This window comes from Talpa occidentalis, unplaced genomic scaffold, assembly GCF_014898055.3.
Source record: "Talpa occidentalis isolate TD23 unplaced genomic scaffold, MPIMG_talOcc4v2.1 talOcc4.8, whole genome shotgun sequence".
Lineage (NCBI taxonomy): Eukaryota > Metazoa > Chordata > Mammalia > Eulipotyphla > Talpidae > Talpa > Talpa occidentalis.
Genome location: NW_023605194.1, coordinates 10,634,505 through 10,655,079, shown reverse-complemented (window position 1 = coordinate 10,655,079; position 20,575 = coordinate 10,634,505). Strand labels below are relative to the sequence as shown.

Here is a 20,575-nt window from a genome sequence, read left to right as displayed (position 1 = left end):
GCATGAAATTCCCTCCACTAAGGTATATATTTGTTTTTCACTAACACATCCCCACCCTGACAAAAGTCCTCATTATCATTTCATCTCTGCTTCTCTCTTGGGAAAGAGCCCATAAAACAAAAACAAAAACAAAAAAAAAAAAAAATTGAGATACCATCAGATCCACTTCATGTCTCATGTGGGAGTTTTCAAAACACGACTTGCCTAGAGGTAGTCACACCAGTGTCAGTACCAGGGGATGCCAGAAAGTGGGAGACAAGAGGATATGCCTACAAGTAACTGATCTCTCGCCAAGTAGGGTGTTAGGAGAGGTTTCGGGAACAGTTACAAAGAATGCAGGAGTTTGTTTTTTTCCAACGGTGTGGGCTTTCCACTCATTTTTTCAATCCCTTCGCCACACGGCAACCAGAAAACCAGAAGGACCTTTGAAGGACATCATTGGAACAGATCATTCCACTAATGAGCTCTCCAAGTACTTCTCACAGCGCCATCCAAGATGCCCCACGCATATTTCCAGGCTCTTCTCTTACCCTCTACCCACAGCTCTCTGGTCCTGGTTCTACTGCTTCAAGATCTGCACACAAGACCTCTGCCCTCCCAGAAGGCTCACGCCCAGCTATCTGCAAGGCTGGCGCCTTCTTGTCCTTTCAGTGTCACCTGAAAGTCACCTGTCAGTGTTCCCCAAAATGCCAGCTAAAGCCTGTCTCCCTGCTTCCCTGTGCCCCATCTCAGCTTACTTTAATACTTTAATACAATCTAAACATTCTCCTTCCTTATCTTCTGTCTTTGCCACCAGAAGGTCACTGCCATTGGAGTCCCAGGGTCTGGCCCCATTCCTGACACAAGATGCATGTCCTATAAATGTTCGCTCATTTAACACTAATCTAGTTTTCTCTCTTCCACAACAGCCTCCAGAAGAAACTACCAGTCGGTTGAATACCTGGGGCTGGCCAACAGCATCCATCAATTAGGTAATTTTGATGTCAATAAACTCAATGAATGACATGACTAAGATACGAGATTGGCTGAAAACTCTGACTCAGAAAGACAAAAGCTGAAGGAATGTGCTTACAGATGGACCATCTCACGTCAGCTCTGGCGAAGTTTCTCTCTGAATGAGAACCACACAAAGCGGGGAATTTCCAGTTAAAGTGGCCTGTGGGAGGAGTCGCGATGGCCCCAGAGCCATGGACAGCTGGCTGCAGTGGACTGAGCATGACACCATGACGTGGACTACCCAGCAGGGACGGCTGCCCGGGGGCAGACAGCTTCCTCCAGGAAGAGTCCTCAGCACACCTGGCTTCTGCCTCAAGTAAGTGGAAACTGTTCTTGTAATGGCCACATGTCCTGCACCCAGTCATCACTGGACGTTTTATTTTATTCCACAGCGTAAATAAAGATGAGCTGGAGTTGTCAGCTTGTTTGCCAAGGGGGTGCGGGCATCAAGAACCCAGCAGATGGTATTCTATCACAGCACACAGAAGCCTCCCGTGGTCCTGGAGTAGGAAGGCACGACCGAGGTTTACAAAGTCATGCTCTGCTTGAGGTAAACTGGGAAGACACTGCCCGGCATCCACTTACCTAGCCCCAGTGTCTTCACCTGGGTCCCGCTGGGGCCCAAACTGTTTGTGGGTGAGCACACCGCCCTTGATTCTACTTAGGCAAGAGGAGAGAGGCACAGAGCAGAAGCAAACACTGCGCTCCTGTTCCGTGCTAGGCACAGCTCTGAATGCTTGTCTGTAATGACGGAGTCAGTTCTACAACAGTCCAATGAAGTGGGTGCTGCTAATAGCCTCAATTTCTGATGAGGAAACTGAGGTACAGGTCGCACAATTAGTAAACAGGTTTGCTGGGGTTTGAACTCAGGCAGATGAGCTGCAGAACTGCCACTCACAGATACAACTTGTTTCTCAGCCCAATCTATAAAATCTTAATGACTTAGGAGATAAATGTACAAAGCTGCTCAGGCAAATGGGCTGACTGGACCCCACGGAGATATATGAAACAGGTGGACATATAAAAAAGGGCCTCAGAAGCTCAGGCATTGGTGCTCTCAACTGAAGACCCACATGGAAGGCAGTCTGATTCTCCATCCAGGCACAAGTGTGATTCTGCTCAACACCCACATCTTAGTTTTACGTTCTCTGCAATGAATCTTGGGCCATTCCCTGTGGCTCTGGGCTGTGCACCTACCCTGCAGCTTAACTGGATTCTGCAAATCAACCAACCTTTAATCAACACGTACTGAGCATCTACTGCATTGCAGAAACCACATTTGGCACTTTCACACATCTCATTTAAATTAATTCGGTCAATAAAGATAGGGAGTTTTATTTCTTCCGTGTGTTTTAATTTTTACCAAAGCCTAAGTAACTTTAAGTGGACAAGCATGAAACAAATATGCTTATAAGGATAATGGTGATGGCCTGTCCCCACTCCTCACACCCGATAGGCAGGTGCCCTCAACTTTGGGCGCTTGTTCTGGTTTTCATCACTACGTTTCTTAACCCAGTGCTTATCCCAGCTCGGCCATCAGTAGCCTGCTCTTACCAGTACAGCTCTACCACCTTTCCAGTTAACTCTGTGGCCAGCGTTTACACTTTGGGGATGTGATTATTCTCAAGACCCTGACGTGCATCCTGTGAATAGATTCCCTTCCTGGGCAACTTTTCCTCCTACATCTGATCATTTCCTTTTCTCCCATTTGCCTTGTTTCTGATGAACAGTACATTTTTTTGTTGTTGTTTTAATTTTAATCAGTTTTGTTGTAGATCCACCAATAATTCCCGCCAATGCTCAAACACATGAGATGACTTACCAGCCCTTCCTCCAACCTGGGGAGAAGAGTGGGTGTCTTAGTACTGCTTGCACTCACCCAGGTGAAGAGCTTGGTCCCATGTCCTCCAGAAAGTGGGGGAGTTGAGATGCATCTGAGAGCAAAGCCGGCATTGGCTCCCTAGCAGACACGCCTCTGGGGAAAAGGGCACAGGCCACCAGCAGCTCAGCTCCAGAGGGTGCTGCTACTCTGACCTCGAGGCCGGTGCCTGGAAGGAGGCAGTGCCCTGGCCCTGTCAAGAGAGGGTCTTCCCTCTTCTCTGCAAACGCTGCTCCTAGTGATCATGCCCACCCTGCTTATATTTATCACCTACTTTCTGTCCCAGCCAGCTGCTCCCTCTGTCCGGCTTTGTTTTTGCTTGGTTTATGTTTAGTAATTTGATCTTCACCTACTTCTCAGCCAAAACCACCACACTGATGCTGCGTCACTGTGGTCCTGTGGCTTTCAGGGTTGGTCCTGTGGCTTTTCAGGGTGGCCTTTCCTAGGGTCGTCTTTATGATCCCAGCTCCTTCCAATGGGGAGCAGCTGCTCATGGGCTCACTTCAAAAGTCCAGGCTCTTTCTGAGACCTGCTGGGTGCCCCAGGGTTGTTCCCTTTCAAGGCTGGGAGCAATGGAGACAAGACTGAGCCCAGAGAACAGCCATACCTCTCCTCGCTGCGCCGGACACTTGCTGGGACAGCCCACCTCTCAGATGTTCCCAAGGGAGCGGTGTACTCTCCACAAAGCCCTAGACTATAATCTTGCCGGAAACGCTGATAACTCAGAAACGAATGCCCGCCGTGGCTGCCATGCAAAAGCAAGGGAGCCAGGCAAGCATTGTGACAGGAAGTGGTGGTGCAGAATCCTGGGGAAAAGTTCTTGTAAATAAAAAAGTAATTCCAAAAATATCAGCCTTAGAAACTGATGAGGCCTGAATGGGGATTTCCTGTGGACTTTCTTCAACCAAGCATCATGTTACTCAAATTTGGTTCTTAATTATATCAAGAGCCCTCCCACATGACACCAGTTCTGGCCAACTTCATTTTAGGAAAACATGACCACTAGAAGACTCTGAGATTATTGCGTCAAAACTTGTCCAGTTACAGTGAAGAAACCCAGCTGAGCAAAAAAGAACCTACCAAACACTGTTGAAAGAGGATCCACGATGGAAACATGGTTGCCCAGGAAAGTACCTTATTCTGTTTTCATCCCTACGACTTCAGTGTATGTCTTCCACACCAGCGATTTTCAAGCATCAGATCATGACCCAGTGAAACATGAAATCGGTTCAATAGATCATAACCAGCATATTTTGAAAGCAGGCCAGAACCTGGCAGAGAGCAAAGGCAGGTATTGCTTAGTGTGGCTATATTTTTGCCATTTACACACATGTGTGCATAAGTCCTGAGTCTTGACACGTGATATTTCTCTTACTGTGGATAGATTTAGAGAGTAGATTTGGGGAGCACTGGGGTAAGAAGTCCCAGACCAGAGTCTTCAGCTGACCTACACAAAGATTTTTCTAAATTAATGATGTATCATTATTTTAACAAAGACATTTTAAAGTGCTATTTGAATATTTGCCAATACTTAAGCATCTGGAGATTTTACATAAAAATTTCTATGTCTAGACACTATTGAAAATTGGAAGGTCTAGCCACCTGGCTCAGGTCCTCCTTCCACGGGACAAGAGAGCCTTATTCCTATAGAGAGGGCAGGCTGACCTTTTTGCCCCAATCTCCACCCATTTAGGACACCTTGTTTCCTCCCTGGTACTTAAGCCATCTGTATATTCCTCCTCCAGTTCTAACCACCCTCAACTAATCCAACCTGCAAAGCCTCCACTTCCTGTCCTTCCTCCTTCTCTGTACTATGTGGCCAACAGCAGATCCTGCCAACCTCGGCTGGAAATGCATTTCCTCACACTTGTACTTTACTGCTTCCATTTTGCCAATTTGACCATCTTTTTCTCATTTCCCCTTATTTACTTGTTGCCCTCCTATTCATCCTTCAAAGCCTAGCCTGCCATGACCTTCTACTATAATTATCATTCCCTGCACTGTGGTCCCATATTATATCACAATTATTATTTGATTATTGAAGTGTCTATGCTCCTTGCTAGAATGTAAGTGCTTTTAGGTCAAGAACTGTATTTTATTTATTTCTATACTAGCATCACCATCTTTTATTGAATTCTATAACATTTAAATAAGTATAACCATGTCACGCACCCATCACATCATTCATTCACTGAGTATCATCATCATTGACCACTTACTGTGGAGCAGACATGGTGTTATGGATACAAGTTGACCAAACACCATCCCTAAGAACTTAAGAACATACAGAAACCCTCAAGGTCAATTTTGAATGCTCCCCTTTCTATAAAGCCATTTTTTTATTCCTTTCAAATACTAAGTATTTCTTCTTTTGAACCCCCACAGAATATTGCTTCCTCGTCTCCTATCACCTTGTGTCACCTCTATTTGCATTCCCAATCAGCACACCTCCCAACCTGACTAACCATTAACGGGCACCAGGTAGGAGGTTTTCCATGTATTCAGTTACCTCCACGAAGCCTTACAGAGCGCCTACTGGAAGAAATCTGTGCTGTGATCAAGAAGCCCAGCTGGCTGGCTGCGTGTTTCGGGCTGAGTCCTGACACTCGGCAGACCTGGCCATGCTTTCCAGGTGAGTAGGAACAGCACAACCAGACTCCAGCCCAACAGTTCTAAAACTCGCTCCCTCCATGGCTGTCAGACAGGGGTCCTGCGAGTGGCACAAGGGCAGTCATGAAGTGGACACCTGTCAAGCCCAGGGGTCACATAAGACCCCTTCATCAGCTGGGAAACAACAGCTCTTCCCATCAAACACTCACTATGGAATAGACCATCTTTTTCTATCAGTTTTCCTTCATTTTATTAAACTTCCTCCTTCACAGTGTTCCCAACAATGACTAAAGAAAAAGAATATAGGCAGCTGAAATGCAGACAGGGTGAATGGTAGTGGTGAAACCTTTCAAGCCTTAATAACATATTTTAGCACCTCAAAATCTAAAGCGGGGGTTATAGCCTTTGTGGCCCAACACAATGAATCTCTTACCAAAGGATTTCAAAGAGCTCTGTGAACCCCAGGAGAAAACGTTCCCCTTCCCCTTTGAGGATTAGGAAGGATGCCTAGAGAATGGCACACCTGTGCCTTCATTCCAAATTAGTGCCGTCTGCCCTAAGCCAAGCCCCACTCACTCCCAGGAAAAGATGCCTCGTAACTTCCTCCCACACCCACGCCATCTGCACACCCAGTGCCATGTACACTGACAGCAGTTTCTTAGCCACTTGGATGTCGTAGAAGTTCTGCTTGATTATGAAGGACAGCTTCATTCTATACTGCAGGAGAATTAATGAGAATAATACTTTGCTGGCCCTTTGCCATCTGTGCGTTGTAAGCAAGATAAAGTTAGCAACAGGGTATGGAGAGGCGACTTATCTCAAAATTCTCCCTTATCTGCCTGGAGGGCTGATAACTTTACCCAAGAAACCAAATGAGCCAGACAGTATCCAAGTGCAGCCCCTAGATTAGGCACTTCTACATCACCTGGGAACTGCTAGAAATGAAAAACCTCATCCCTTCCCCAGACCACTGAAGCAGAAACGCTGGTTGCAGAAATCGTGTTTTAACAAGCCTGCAGGTGGTTCTGCTCTCTGCTAATGTTTGAGAACCACTGGCCTAGATAGTCATTTCCCTGGAAGTATTAAGAAATTCAACGCCTTCATGGTTAAGTCTAAGTAGTCAAAAAAGTCAGCTGATTTGATTGCAGGGGGCCAAAGAAAGTCAGCCCTGGCGCTCCCTAGAGCACACTGAACCACAACATAATAACCATGTTAGCGCGCAAGTTTGAGAGAGAAGAGGCCATGTATACAAATATTCGCCCTGGCCACTGTTAACAAAATTTGTCCTTGAATATGCAGCCCCTGCAGGTTTGTGATAAAACTCATACCTCTGGGTATGAGTCACCGTCAGACCTACGCACAAAGAAATAGGAAGCTGGATTGGTTTCTACAGTGGGGTGCCCAGATCAGACTCAGCCACAGTAGGGAGAAACCCTGCCCTGCTCACTGGTCACTGAACATGCTGGAAAGCCCTCTGGCTCTGGATTGCTGGCTCAGGAAAAGACTCAGTACTTTGCCTTCCACACAGGAGATGCAAACACTATAAGGACCCTCCACCCTGCCCCCTAGGGGCTGAGACTGTAATGACACAGTGAGTCCCCTGCTCAAACTGAACCAGATGCCAGGATTTTCTTTGGTGAGTGAGTGCCCGGTAGGAGAGCTTTTCTGAAGGAATTTGGAAAAATCAATATGTTGTTCTTTAAAAGAGGATTTTTATGATCAAGAACAAGTTGTTTCATCCTTCCTTCACGCCTCACCAGGTAACTGGAGATGCAAGAGGCTGGGACATCTCCCAAAGCCTGAGGTAGCTGACAAGAGGGTTGACCCAACCCCCACTATCTCCATGTTGAGTTCACCCCCCTTTCCTCCATAAAAAATTGCTCTTAATAGCTCTGGTAAATTTAAGCCAATGTGTTCCTTCTCTCAGATTTATTTACACATTCAGCCTTCACTCTAATTGTGGAAATGAAGTCTTTTTTCTTTCTGGGTTAACTCATTTTAGACAATGAGTAGGTGGCAGAGGGCAGGGGTACCTCTCTCCCTTGCCCTTGGAAATCCCACCTCAGCACTGGCTGAGTGAAGGTAAGTCAGGTAGGTCTCACTCCTGACAACAGCAGCACTTTCTTTTATGTAATACTAACAGTCATGTGCATTTGGATTTGTTTTTCTCAAGTGGAATATGACAAAAACCAGAAGTACCTTTTGCCCAAGACGCAAAGTTCACCACCAAGCAGGGTGAGTCTGTCCATCAGGACACTAGATTCTGAAAGCTGTAGTGCCCTGGTGTCTTCTTTAGTCCACGGCTAACTTTAGACCTACTTAGGCAGTGACGTTGCCAGTGGTGTCCCCTTGAGAAGTTTTCAAGTTAAGGAAAAGCTGATGAAGGCAGACAACTCCAGGAGCAGGTAGGGTTGGGTATTCAGCATCTATCTGGGAAGCAGGGTTGGGAAAACTGAATCTAGGAGTGACCTGGCACACAAGGTGGGTCTGAGAGGTCGGCTGGTCATATGAGGAATCACCTGGGGAAAAGACCAGCTGTTCTCAGCCTTCTCTGGGGATGGAATAGAAATAGGTCTTGAGTATGTGAGGCAGCGTCCGTGTGGGTGTGTTTGGGGGAGAGGGATCGGGAGGTGGGCGGGGATACACTAGAGGCAGTGACACTTCACAACCTACAGGCTGTTTTACATGACCTTTGCAAAGTCAACGACACTTGAGGAGAAACAGCTCATGCTTAAGTTGCACAGGTGACTGAACTGTTTAGTTTCTCTGGTGATTACTTAGGTGCACAGAGTAATTCTAGAAGAATGTAGAGAAGGGATGGGCCTTTGAATAGCTTTAGATGGAAGAATTTGAGATAGGTCTTTGACAAACACAGAAAAGTTGAATATATGTATTTCTGAAGAGGGCAGATCAGGCAGGGGGCTGAGGTTGGGATGGAGAGGGAAGATCTTCCTCCCATGATTATTCAAACAATGGTTACTCAAAATGTGGGCATGTAAGCACAATTATCACAGGTTTGGGAACTCTAGAGACTGGGTGGAGAAATCAGCTCCTCTACTTTCTAGCTAAGTGATCTATGGCAAGTTTCTAAACAACAGAAGCCTCCTTTTCTCATGAAAGAGGAAGCAAGCCACCAACTTTGATGGCTATAAAGAGCAGAGATGATATATATGTAAACCTCTCAACACAAAGGCTGCCCATTAGTCAATACTGGGAAGGTTTAATAATAACATTAAAAATAAAACAATAAAGGCTTAGATAAGGGTAGGAAGGAGGTATTTTAAGGACTTGGGGAGAGTGCTCCATGACTACCAGGAAGCCACCAACTTTACCTTGTCACTCACTGAGGTTTCAGCTTCCAGGAAACAAAACAAACAAAAAATGCTGTGAACAGATGTGAAAGTCTGTTGACCTTGATGTGTCTCCCTTGCTGCTAATTTTTTATCCTTTCACATCCTTTCAAAGCATCCCTTTTTATTTAAATTAGAAGAGTGTTCACACTGCTTAATCTCTCATTGACTTCTTTTTGTTTTCCTCTAGCAAAAATAATAAACCCTTTTTATGTGCATTTAAAAAACTTGCACTGGAACATATAAGCTAGACAGCATGGCTTTTAAGTGACTATAATGGGACTCTGGCATTTATGTGGATAAGAGAATATTCAGGAAGACAACTATTGACTGATAAACCACGAAAATCTCTCCTGCTTCTTTGTCTCAGGATACAGCAAGGATAAGATGCCCTTGAACACATCAGGGAAATAACCATTTCATCAAGATTCCCAGATCAATAAGTGTCTGCAAGCAGAAGGGAATGGGCGCCTGGTTAGGAGAACAAAAGATAACAAGGGTCAAACTATGGTGGTAAATGCCACTCCACACCAGCGGAACTGTGAGCTGACAGCATGCTTTCGCCTTGGCTGGTGTCAAGCCGGAACCACAGAGATACACGGAAACTTTATCCAGGAGAGAAAACAACAGCACAAACCTACAAGAGCTAAACCATCTCTCAGTGGTAGGCACAGCAGGGAAGGCCCCCCCCCACCCCGTGGTCTCAGGTTGGACACCACCATGGTCCAAGCCCACTCAAGGAAGGATCTAGGCCTCACTGGGAGCAGAAGAGATGGAGAGGGCTGGAAAGCTCTCAGAATGAAAAAGACAGATACAGTTTCCGCCCCGACAGCAGGCCAACTTGTTGGACTGTTTGAGAATCTGCAATGGGGTAGACACTAACTTTGCCCTGGAAAATCAAAAATGGAGGCAGCACTTCCTTGAGAAGCTCATCATCCAGAGACAAGACAGGGACACCAGCTCGCTGGGGCAGGGCAGTTGCTCATGCATGTTGCCCGCCACTTGATGGCACACAGAAGATGGGGTGCTTGGGTCAATTAGTTGTGTGACCTTGAGCAATTGACTTCCCCTTTCTGAATGCCAATTTTCTCATCTCTAGGATGAATGCCTGGACTACATGCTCCCCAATGCCCTTCTAACCTTAAAAGCTATGATGAAATTTATTTCTCTCCTTGAAAGCTCTTGGGTAGCTTACTCCTTCCCCCCACGTCACTCCCCCACCCCCTTTAAAAAAAAAAAAAACAAAAAAACCCTGTCTTCCTCTGATGTTGGCTGAGGCCAGTTCAATCAAAATGTTGGAAGGTAGCATCATGGAATGACATAGACCTCAAAATAAAAAAGGGACAGCCTTAATGAGTGGTTAACGACTAAGATAACAGAAGCATGTGACTGCTCGGGGCCTATCCAAAGTGTCCTAGTTGGAAAGTGGCTCCTGGCTTGAACAGCAAACATGAACTTGTGCAATCTGAGCTTTGGGACACCCGCAATGACAGAGGAGAAGAACATGATTTGAGGACCACTGAGCTAGAATACACATAGCACACAAAGTAAATTTGGGGTTTCCGTGGACCTGCATGGGAATAGTAGCAAAAAGTGGTTTTTAGGATCCCCTTCCTTAGCACTCATAAATGACTCAGATTGGAGAACCAAACTCAAATCCATTAGCCACAGCAAATGGGTCCGGTCGTTCTCGTGAGAGGTACAATGGAAGCGACCTGGCCTCGAGGGGTTCCCGGAAACACCCTCAAAAGAGGACATATGATTAGAAGCACCTTTGACCCAAATCACTTCACTCAACTTCCAGTTACTTAGGGAAAGATCAAAGCTAAGGCCAGGAGCAGAAGCCGGGCCTCTGTGTCCTCAGGTGCAGCGTTAGCACAGGTAGCTGCCATGATACTATTTTTCCAACCGTCCTTTAGTGTAATAAAACCCAACTGAATTTCCTGCAACAGGATCGATTTCAGTTCAGCATATTTGTGTCCGATTTACTCCCTGTAGGGTGTTTCAGAGAGAGCAGATAGAGATAAGTCATTGAAATGGCTTGAGGCAGCCTCCAAAGAGCACAAATGTTCATGTTTAGGGAGAAAAGTTAAGTCCCCCAGGAAGATAATGAGGCAGGTAAATCCAAGCTTACCAAAGGGCAAAATGAAAGCATGGTTACCCATATCACAAAAACATTTGGTGAAGGTCCCTAAGACATTAAGAGGAAAAAATCAAGTTACAGAAAAATGAGCACAGAATGATCCTATTATCTATCTATTTATCTATCTATCTATCATCTTATTCATGTGTAGAAAGGTATAGAAAGATACACAACTATCCACAATTTTACTTCTAAAGAGCATGGAGAATTGAGGTTTTGGGGGGCTTTTGCTGCCTCCCTGTCTCAGTCTGATCCCCAACTGCATTCTGCATCCTCCTGTAACATTTTATTTTCTTAACATCATAAATTTGTATGTGACTTAGATAATTAAAATCAAGCATTAATGTGTTCTTTAATTTCCCAGAAGAACTAATAATTTGGACTCCAATTCAATTTTGAGAGATTTAGACGACAGGACCACGCCCAAAACATAAATAATATACACCTGGCAGAGCATGCCCGCCCCTCCCTTTCTGCATTCTCCTTAAGATGTGATTCGCCACTATGACAGGCACTGCATCCTTCCAGAATGTGTTTGGCAGACGCCTTAGAGATACCGCTGAAATGACAGATTATTAAAGCAGCACACCTGAAACCTTTAAAACAGCCCGCTTCTCCCTTCAGCCAGTCCTGGCTAGGTGCGGGCTGGCCCCAACACAGCTCCAGCCCCATAGCAGGACCCTTTCAATACATTTTAATTAACTTACAGATTTAGGTGGGGGGGAGAGAGCAAGACAATGAAGGTGAGGCTGGGGGCCAAGAGGCACGTCTCCCACCCAAGAAACAATTTTAAAAGCAACAACAATCAAGAGAGACACACACCCAGGAGCTCGGCGGTACAACACTCCAGAAATAGGCCATGCGTCCACACCGGGGTTCCATGAAAAAGGTCCTTAAATGAAGTCTCCCTGCCATGGTACCCCAGACTTCACAATACAGAGGGTCTCGCCCGAAGAACATGTCTGCCCGGCTGTCATTGATCATCTCCCATCAGGTAGCCGAGCCGGCAGCGCCCTTCCAACTTCTGCGACCACGCACAGGGATCGATATTTATAATTACCTTTCTCCTTCACCATGGCAACCGGTCCTCCGGCGAGCAGCTGGGAGAGAAAGAGGAATCAAGTCTAGGAGTGTGAGCGAGCCTCGCAGACAGATTTGCGGCTGCAGAGACTGCAGGGAAGAGCCCCCGGCATCCACTCGCGAAGACTCCGGCTTCTTTCTAAAATCCCGCCCCCATCTCGGAAGGCCGAGCCGGTGCCCGCCCCGCGATCGCGCCAGCGCCGGCCGCGCCCTGCGCGGGGACTCTGCCCTTGGGCCGAAACCACTCGCCACAGCTGCTGCTGCTGCTGGTAACAAATGCAAAATTCCACTATCCTAATCTCGGGTCACCGACACCACCTTGCATTCCTCAAGCCCGGGCCCGGGGAAAAGGCGCAGCAAAATGCTCCGCGCACCGGCCCCCTCCCCCGGGTCTGATAAATGATTGCCAGAGCGCGCGCGGGAGGGGCGGGCAGGGCAGGGAGGCGAGGACGTGCCAGGGACTCTTCCAATAAGTCAAACTAGTCAATTGTTAGTTTATCACTTTCCTGTTCCCGCGGCTCTCCATTTTTATCACAGCTTCCTTCAGACCAAATAAATAAATTTAGCCTTAGGGGAAAAATAGACAAATAATGCCAGTGGCTCCTGGAAGTTGATTTTCTTCAACTTTGAAGGCCCTGGAGGGTCAATTATAATGAAATAAAGACATTTGTTTTACCCTGCTGCTCCCCTCTATAGTTTACCTGCATTGGGTAAACTAGACCCAATGCCTGCCTCTCCTGCTTCATGAAGGTTTTGCATAAGCTCCTTGGATAGGCACATGGGGGACAGGTACCCTGGTTGTGAAGTGAGCAGCAGAGGGCACACCTGCGCTCCTCGCCAGTCTGAACCAGAAGCAGTGGCTCCCAGGAGGCTTTTGATTTCTGACTTGCAGGGTCAAGGTCAGGCTCCTGGGCCAACACCCACCCCAAATCCAGCACCTGTCTCCCAATCCATGATGGACACCACACCCCCTCCAGCCCCCAACACCAACATCATCACACGGCATATACATCCACCATGTGGAAGCAACGTGGTGAGCAAGAGACAAAAAGACAGACGTAGCCCCATTCCGGGAGCACAGCAGATGGCCAACACATCTTTCAGAACCAGAATGCACAGCCAGCATTAGACTTTATTTACTGCAAATATTGTAACGTGTTGGGTCTAAGAGAGCCGGGGTAACAGAAAGGAATGAAGCCAATCAACCTGCCTCATCTTTGACTCAGAGGTTGTTGATAGCCGAAATAAACTACATTTGGTGGGGTTGGAGAGCCCTTTCTCGCTGGTTTTCTGATGGTTAACAGTAGCAGAGCTCAAGCAGCTGTGACATTCCTACATCTGTGACTCAGGGCTTTCCTATTAATAGCTTGGGTGTCTCAGCCTGTAATAAGGGCTAAGTCCCCTCCAACCCCTGGGTTGCCTTTTCAGTGACACGTACTTTGCCCACACTACTCCCTGCCCCCACTGCAACCCTGGAGGGTCAGGTTTTTCCTAAGTCAGCGGCCAGCTGGAGTATAAGCACTGAAGAGCCTTTAAGCGGCTTCTCTAACCTCCATTCATAAATATGAGCCAAGCATGAGAGCAATATGAGCAGGAGTCCAGAGGGAGGGAATGGCTAAAGGGCACAGAGGACACTAGCCTCTACACCCCCAAATCCTCATGGCTGGGGCTGCACTTGTCTGCTTCTCCTAACTTATCGTCCTTAATCAGATGCTGACAAGCAAAATTAATCTCAGAGAGCTCACATTCCTTTGGTGCTGTAAGCACAGCAGGTGAATTCATTTTATTTTTGCTGCACAAATAGATTAGCACCTTACTTAGGCACTTGTTTTCAAGATTTTCACATTATTCAGCTAAAAGCTAAGGGAACAGTTTATTCTCTTTCCTCTCACTCCAGCACCCAACCCCCCCCACCCATTTCTCTCCCTTCTTCAAGCAATGTGACCATAAAACACCACTGGGTGTCTAGCCAAAAGCAAATCATACATAAGTATGACTTTGGATACTATGAACTCAGTTACTCCCAGTTCTTTTACTCAGGATGACAATTTTTAGTCCTGAGATTTAGGTTTATTAGCCAGATGGTCTCATGTTGTAGTTCTGAACCTACCTGCATTCCTCTGTGGATAAACTGCACAGGAACCCTGCTCTAGAAAGGCTCTCTGGCAGCTTTGGAGACAAACCAGCAGAGTAACAGCTGGCGCCTATTCATTTTCAGCGAAGTCTTTTCTAAAGGAAAATACTACATAGTGGTTCAGAGAAATCCCCCCTCCCCCTGTGTTTTCCATGGAAAGAATTTTCCTGTCCACAGTCAAAGGGAATGAGTCACCAGCATTTAGTTGCTAAATAACAGTCATATGGCTGAAGTCCCCCCAACAATTGGACACGGCCACTTTAGGATAAAAGCATCCACTCTGCACTTTTCTGATAACCAAAGAGGGTATTACTAAAGTTATTTTTGGAATGTGAGAGAGTAAAACCAAATTGTTTTTGTCTCCTTGCCTTAGGGTGGAATAGTTAAGAGCTTGAGAACAGAAGCAAGGGGTAGGTATTTTCTGCTTTATGGTTAAAGCTATAAGAAATGCAGAAAAATATATTTTCCTGAAAAAAAAAATGAAAAAGGCACAGTTCATAAGACAGCAGGAATTTTTATTCATATTTCTAGACATGATTTCTAAAGCACTTATCTCAACCTCCTTCCACTACAGTGAGATAAGACTTCCGAATACCGACACTAGCCCATGGTTTTATTCCAGATTTTATTCTCTCAGACCCACTCACTGCTGCCTTCTCATTCTCCCACAAAATGAAGCAAGGCTGGGCCACATAGACTAAAGGACAGAAACCATTTTGTTGGCGAGTGAAGCTTTGTGAGCACACAGCCACTCTTGGCAAAAATTCAAGAGTACATCATTTCAACAGAATCCACGCCAATTAAGAAGGAAATGTTACATCCAGAAAACAAGCAGCCTGATGGGTTCCACTTCCTCTTGCTCCCTCTCCTCAGAAGAGCTACGACTGCCTCCTGCTTATGCTCCTGTAAAGCAGGCCCCTCAGGACCCCAGGTATCACACACCCCTGAATACTTTTGGACTCACTGGCAAAACAGTGCTTGAAATTCTTTCTGGCAGAATTCAGCTGAAAGAAAACTCTCGAATTAGTTCCTTATTTGCTTTCTGTTTATGTTTGCATCTATCACCCTCACCACAAACATTTATGGAGCATCTACTGTATGCCAGGTCCTGGGTTCGCACAGAAAAGCAAGAAGGAGAAACTACGAGTTGCTTACAGCTAGTGGAGGGGATGTAAACACTCTCAATGAAACTGGGAAGTCGCTAAGAGAGAAGCAAGGTGCACAGAGCAATGTTGAGCCCAGTGGGGAGACGGGAGAGGTTTGCAGGAGGCATAAGAAGGCCAAGTAAAGAAAGGGAAAAAAGATCATTCCAAACAGTGGTAATGGGGCAAGAGGATGTCGAGTAGTTCCCTGTTCCTGGGGGTACCAGGAGAGGCTCAAGCTAGCACCAGAGCGGAAAGTCACAGAGGATTCCACATGCCACACAAAGGAAGTGGACCTTAGAAGTGATGTGGCCGGAGTCTCAAACCCGAGTTACCTACTTCTTTCCAAATTAAGTTCAAAACACTTGGGATGCACTTCAAAGTCGGCCATGGTCTTTTACCAAGATTATCTCCTTCCAATTGGGTGTGCTGGGGTATGTATGTCCCATGCATATGCTTATTCGTTTATCTAAATACTTCCCTGATAACTAGATAAAGGGATAGCCATCTCACACCCAGCTTTTTGAGTACACAAGAAGTCTGGGATTGGCTTATCCTTTTGTAGCACTGGCTACATATGCACCAGGGTGCTGGCAGCTCCATGAAGGCAAGAACGATTGCTTCCTCTCCTAGACTCTTCAGAGCTCAGTCTGCAGACCTCCAGGGATAGAGAAATATGAGGGGTGCTTTAATGCAGACACTGGATCCTACCCAAGGTCTGATGACTCATATTCTCTGGGGGTGAGGCTTGAGTCCAGTGGCCCCGTAGGTGGAGGCCTGCATAACAGGAGGTGAACGGTTGTGAGGTTTATAAATATGGCATAAGCCACACCACCACAGATAAAAAAACAAACCCTAGCCTCTCCACTGGCCAGAATAATAAGCAGCCTTTCACTGCACTCTTAATGAAAATTAGATAGAATAGACGATTTTGGAGACTTTGATGTTTCCTGAAGGCCAAGACAGATTCTTCAATGTTTGAGCCCTATTGAATCTCATGTTCTCACCAGAGAATTCTTAGAATTTTTTCCATATGAATCTTACAGAATCAATGCTCAACAAAGTCCTTTGCCATAAGTTCTTAAAGTGGAATTGTTTTATATTTGTATCCAAAGCCCAGGTCCTGAAAGAATTATTTTACATTTATACGCAAAATCCACGGTCCTTCTCAGAAGTCATTTCTGAGTTTGGATCTAAACAACAGGTTGCAGCTTTAGAAAATAACAAAAATACTAAGGTCTCCCTGAAAACCCTTATGAATAGTCCATTCGATATAAACTGAGTGAGCATAAAACAAGCCACACGTGTAATAGAACCCATCGACAGAATCCAAAGGCTCTTCTGATAATAAAGGGAGTTTCATGGATGTTAGCCTAATTTCAGGCACATGAAAAGTACAGAAATGTCTCTGAATTATTTGGGAAAGGCCATTTTAAAAAACAGTTTACTCTTAGTGATATTAAGCAGAAATACAGTTATGAGGATAGAAACATAGACCTATCACCTGGAACCTCAATGCCTTGTCTGTCCACACTTGCTTCTTTCTGGTACTCAATACCACAGTCCTCTGAACTTGACTGCTGCAATGAAGGATTTACATGTCTATTTTTGCAAAAGGTTGTGGGCTCTCAGAGGGAAGGGATCACGTGTGAACTCTGCAGTCACAGTAATAGGTACAAAGTAGGAGTGCAACAGTTGACGAATACTAGACAAATGTCACTGGCTTCCCGTAGTAGGCCAAAATGCAAGATAAGCATTCATTTTTTATAGTCAAATAGACTAGATTACATTTAAAATAACTTGACTTAAAAATCTAACTCAAATAAATTAAAAATGAATTCAGTCACTTATATGTAAACCAATTTAGTATTGCTGGAAAGTATTTGCCAAGATGCAAACCTATAATTCAACTGGAGGGAAAGCGAGCTGAAAGGGAACTTAATCAGGTGGTCATTTTACGAAGCCCCTTAATTAGGACCCCTCACTACCACTTCCGTCACCGTTGAGAGGGTTGATTGTCAGCCACCCTCCTAGTCTCTTTCCATTTATCAACCGATTTAATGCTCCTAACAACTGCAGGAGATCCTAGTATTACACTTTACATGTGAACAGAGTTGGTTTGTCAGAATCCAGTTATGGGTCCTTCCTTTGCTTTGCTGGGCCTTCCCTTGTACAGAGGTTATTAAAGAGATTTCCCCCCCACACACACTTTTAAAGTCAAGATGCACTCAATGTACATTGATTTCTTTGGCATTTCCAAAGACTTGGCACAATAGAAGAGATGTTGCATTTTGCCTTGTCTGTGTAAAACAATCTTCTCTCCTGATGCCTTAGCCTTCATTAGTCCCGAACTGCTTATGATAGCACCTTCTGTGTGAACAGCATCATAACCTTGGTCTGTTGGCTGGATATGGAAAGAAGGTATACCGAGACCCTCATATCAAGTTTTTTAAATGCAATTTAATTATCCACTTTGTCTAATCATTCTCAAGGAACAGCTTTCTGTGGTTTACAATGAGTTAAAAAAAAAAATGGAAGTAGGAGAGTGTGACAGAATTTAACAAGGTTTACATAGCCTACACTGGCCCACCCCATTTAGCCTTCTAACTCTGAGGTCCTGGAACACTCCCAGAAAATAACTTCTCTCTCACTCTCCTTGGACATTTCAGCCATCATCTGAGGGACAGGCCAAATAAAGCACTCAAAGAGCATAGCCATGACTGTATTTACATCAGTATCACCCAACACACAGCTCTCCAGTTATTACTGCAAAGAAAGAAGGGACCTTGCAACTAACACTCTGGTTTGTGTGAAACTATAATTTGTATGGGAAGAAAAGGCATTAATTTCATGCATACCTATAGTGAAAACCTCAGTCCTAAGGCAGACTTGGCCAAGGTTACGCAAATTGTTAGAAATGGGTCAAAGTCCCTGGCGTCTTACCTCCTACCCAGGGGTTACTCCATTGTGGCCCCCTGGCTACGCAGGCATCCTGATCAAACACAGCCGTGCTTGGATTCCAGAATTTACATCAGTATTACCCAACACACAGCTCTCCAGTTATTATGCACCACAGGCTGAGTGACTCTGGGCGCATTATCTTCTCTCTTTGGGTTTGAGTGGTCTTATCTGGGAATGGTAATGATAAATGGTAAACATCCCATCGTAAGGCGGTGGGGGGGGCTTCACACCCTGTGCAATTGGTTAAGGCTCTATGCTAGACGGGACCTCCATGTGGTTTCACGCTTTGCTGTTGCCATGTGGGAATCTGTAATAACTTTATCTCTTAATTATGTAAATGAAGTCCAGTGGGACAATGGCGTGTGTAGGCGAGCAGGTGAGATACAAGCAGTGGTTGCCATTCCTGCCTCCCCATGTCCCATGGGCACGGAATTCCAGTGGACCCACAACGCATGGGGATTCAGGGAGATTCTAAGTGAGTGCAAGGCCAATGGGTTATGTCTCCAACTGAATAAATGGGGTGTTAAGCAGTCACTTTCCATTCAAAAATGAAAGCTGGTGTTCTAGGAACCACAACCACTAAGGAAGACTATTCTATCCTTTCTTTTTTTTTTTTTAAAGATTTATTTTTATTTATTTATACAAGCCCTGGGTAGAGTCAGAAGCGCGAGAGGGTAAGAGAATTCACCAGAGCTAGAACGGGGAACAAAACAGGCAGACTGACAAAATACACTGCTGAGGGGAGCAGCAGGGGAGACAGGAGAGGTCTGTGCGCCATGTGGAACCCTCACCGGTGGCTGGGGATCGAACCAGCACTGCAGAGGCTGCAGGCAGCTTTGCAGTCCAGCGCTCAACCGCTGAGCTACCAGGGGAGGCCCTATTCTATCCTTTCTGACCCAAGATATTTCCCTATTTTAGCCAACCACTTCCACTGACAATGATGACATAGAAGGAAAGGGAAAGACAGAGCAACATGATGCCTCCTTGATGTCCTACTCATCAGTGAGGCACAGACAGAGCAGCATCGAGTGAAATCCAACATCCCCACTCCTCTGGGAAAGATGAGCTATGTATGTATTCAAGATCCATGAAACAGAAATTGTATAATTTCAGTTATACAACATATAGGTTAATGTGCTATGATTTCATGTATAAAGGACACTGGACAAAGAAACATGGAAGGTTAAATTCATGTTAATATTTTTAAACATTACTTTCTTTAGGACATTAAATAGCAAACAAAAGCACCTATGACAAGTTGAGAAAGTCCAGGGAATCTAGATAAAGATTTACATTTTAGTACCTTTAGTGACAGTTTCCCCCTGCACGAAATACTTTTGTTTTTGTTTTGTTTTTGTTTCTTGTTTTTTGCACTGGTTTGCAAATCATGCTGGGTGAGCATGAGATGCTTTATAGGAAATGAATGTGCCTGGCACAGTGTCTGGCATAGAGAAGGAATTCTACAAAGATTAAAACCAATGGTTATTAGTGGTGTTAATTTACAACAAAATGGGATAAGCTCGAAAACTGTGGAGTTCAAGTTTTCCAAGCCATCTTAGGCTTTATCAGGAGACTTTTGATGATACTGAACCTGGGGAATTCAACACTTCTGAGAGTTCTAGAACTCCTGACACTTGGGTCATCTGACACTTGCCGCCAAATGGGGTGAAGCAGGGAGATGCCAATGATCAAAGGAAGAGTAGACATCGATGTTAATACTTTTTCCCAGGAAGACAAACGTACCACCCTCAGCCCATCCAGCCTGCAAATATTTATTGGGGACTTACTTAGTGCCAGGAACAAAACAGATCCAAATCCTTGTTGTGATGGAGTTTATATTATAGTTAGGGGGCCGGGGGTAGAAGGTAGCATAAAAATATATAAGTAGATTTTATACATAAATGTAAATATAAATTATATCTGTGTAAGAAAGTGGGAAGTCCTATGGGGGGAAAAAATCAAGGCTGGAGGACAGAGTATTGGGGGAAGCAGTTGAGGTTTTAAGCGGGTGGCTGAGGAAAAATTCTTTTTTTTTTTTTTTTTTTTTGTGGGACCCTCACTGACGGCCAGGGAACGAACCGGCGCTGCAGAGGCTGTGGGCAGCCTCGCAGCCCAGCGCTCAACCGCTGCGCCACCAGGGGAGGCCCTGAGGAAAAATTCTTTGAGAAAGAAGTGCTATTTGAGTGAACCTGAAGGAGGTGGGGAATAAGCCATATGGATACCGTGTGGATACCTGAGGGAAGAGCATCCCAAGCAGATGAATGATAAGAGCAAAGGTCC

The 20,575-nt window shown here is 45.4% G+C and overlaps 1 protein-coding gene across 5 annotated transcripts in view; it reads right to left on the bottom strand.

The window, feature by feature from the left end:
* Positions 1–20,575, bottom strand: part of ABLIM1 (actin binding LIM protein 1) — a 260,188-nt gene that overhangs the window by 136,210 nt on the left and 103,403 nt on the right. Inside the window, exon 1 of one of the 5 annotated variants that reach the window (XM_037495688.2) lies at positions 12,039–12,196. The exons of 3 other annotated variants lie outside the window; for them this stretch is intronic. In XM_037495688.2, coding sequence (XP_037351585.1) covers positions 12,039–12,054 — 16 coding nt within the window. In that variant the 5' untranslated portion in view covers positions 12,055–12,196. Of the gene's footprint in view, positions 1–12,038; positions 12,197–20,575 lie in introns of those variants that run through there. One more of the 5 variants, XM_054690024.1, reaches the window with a different exon arrangement.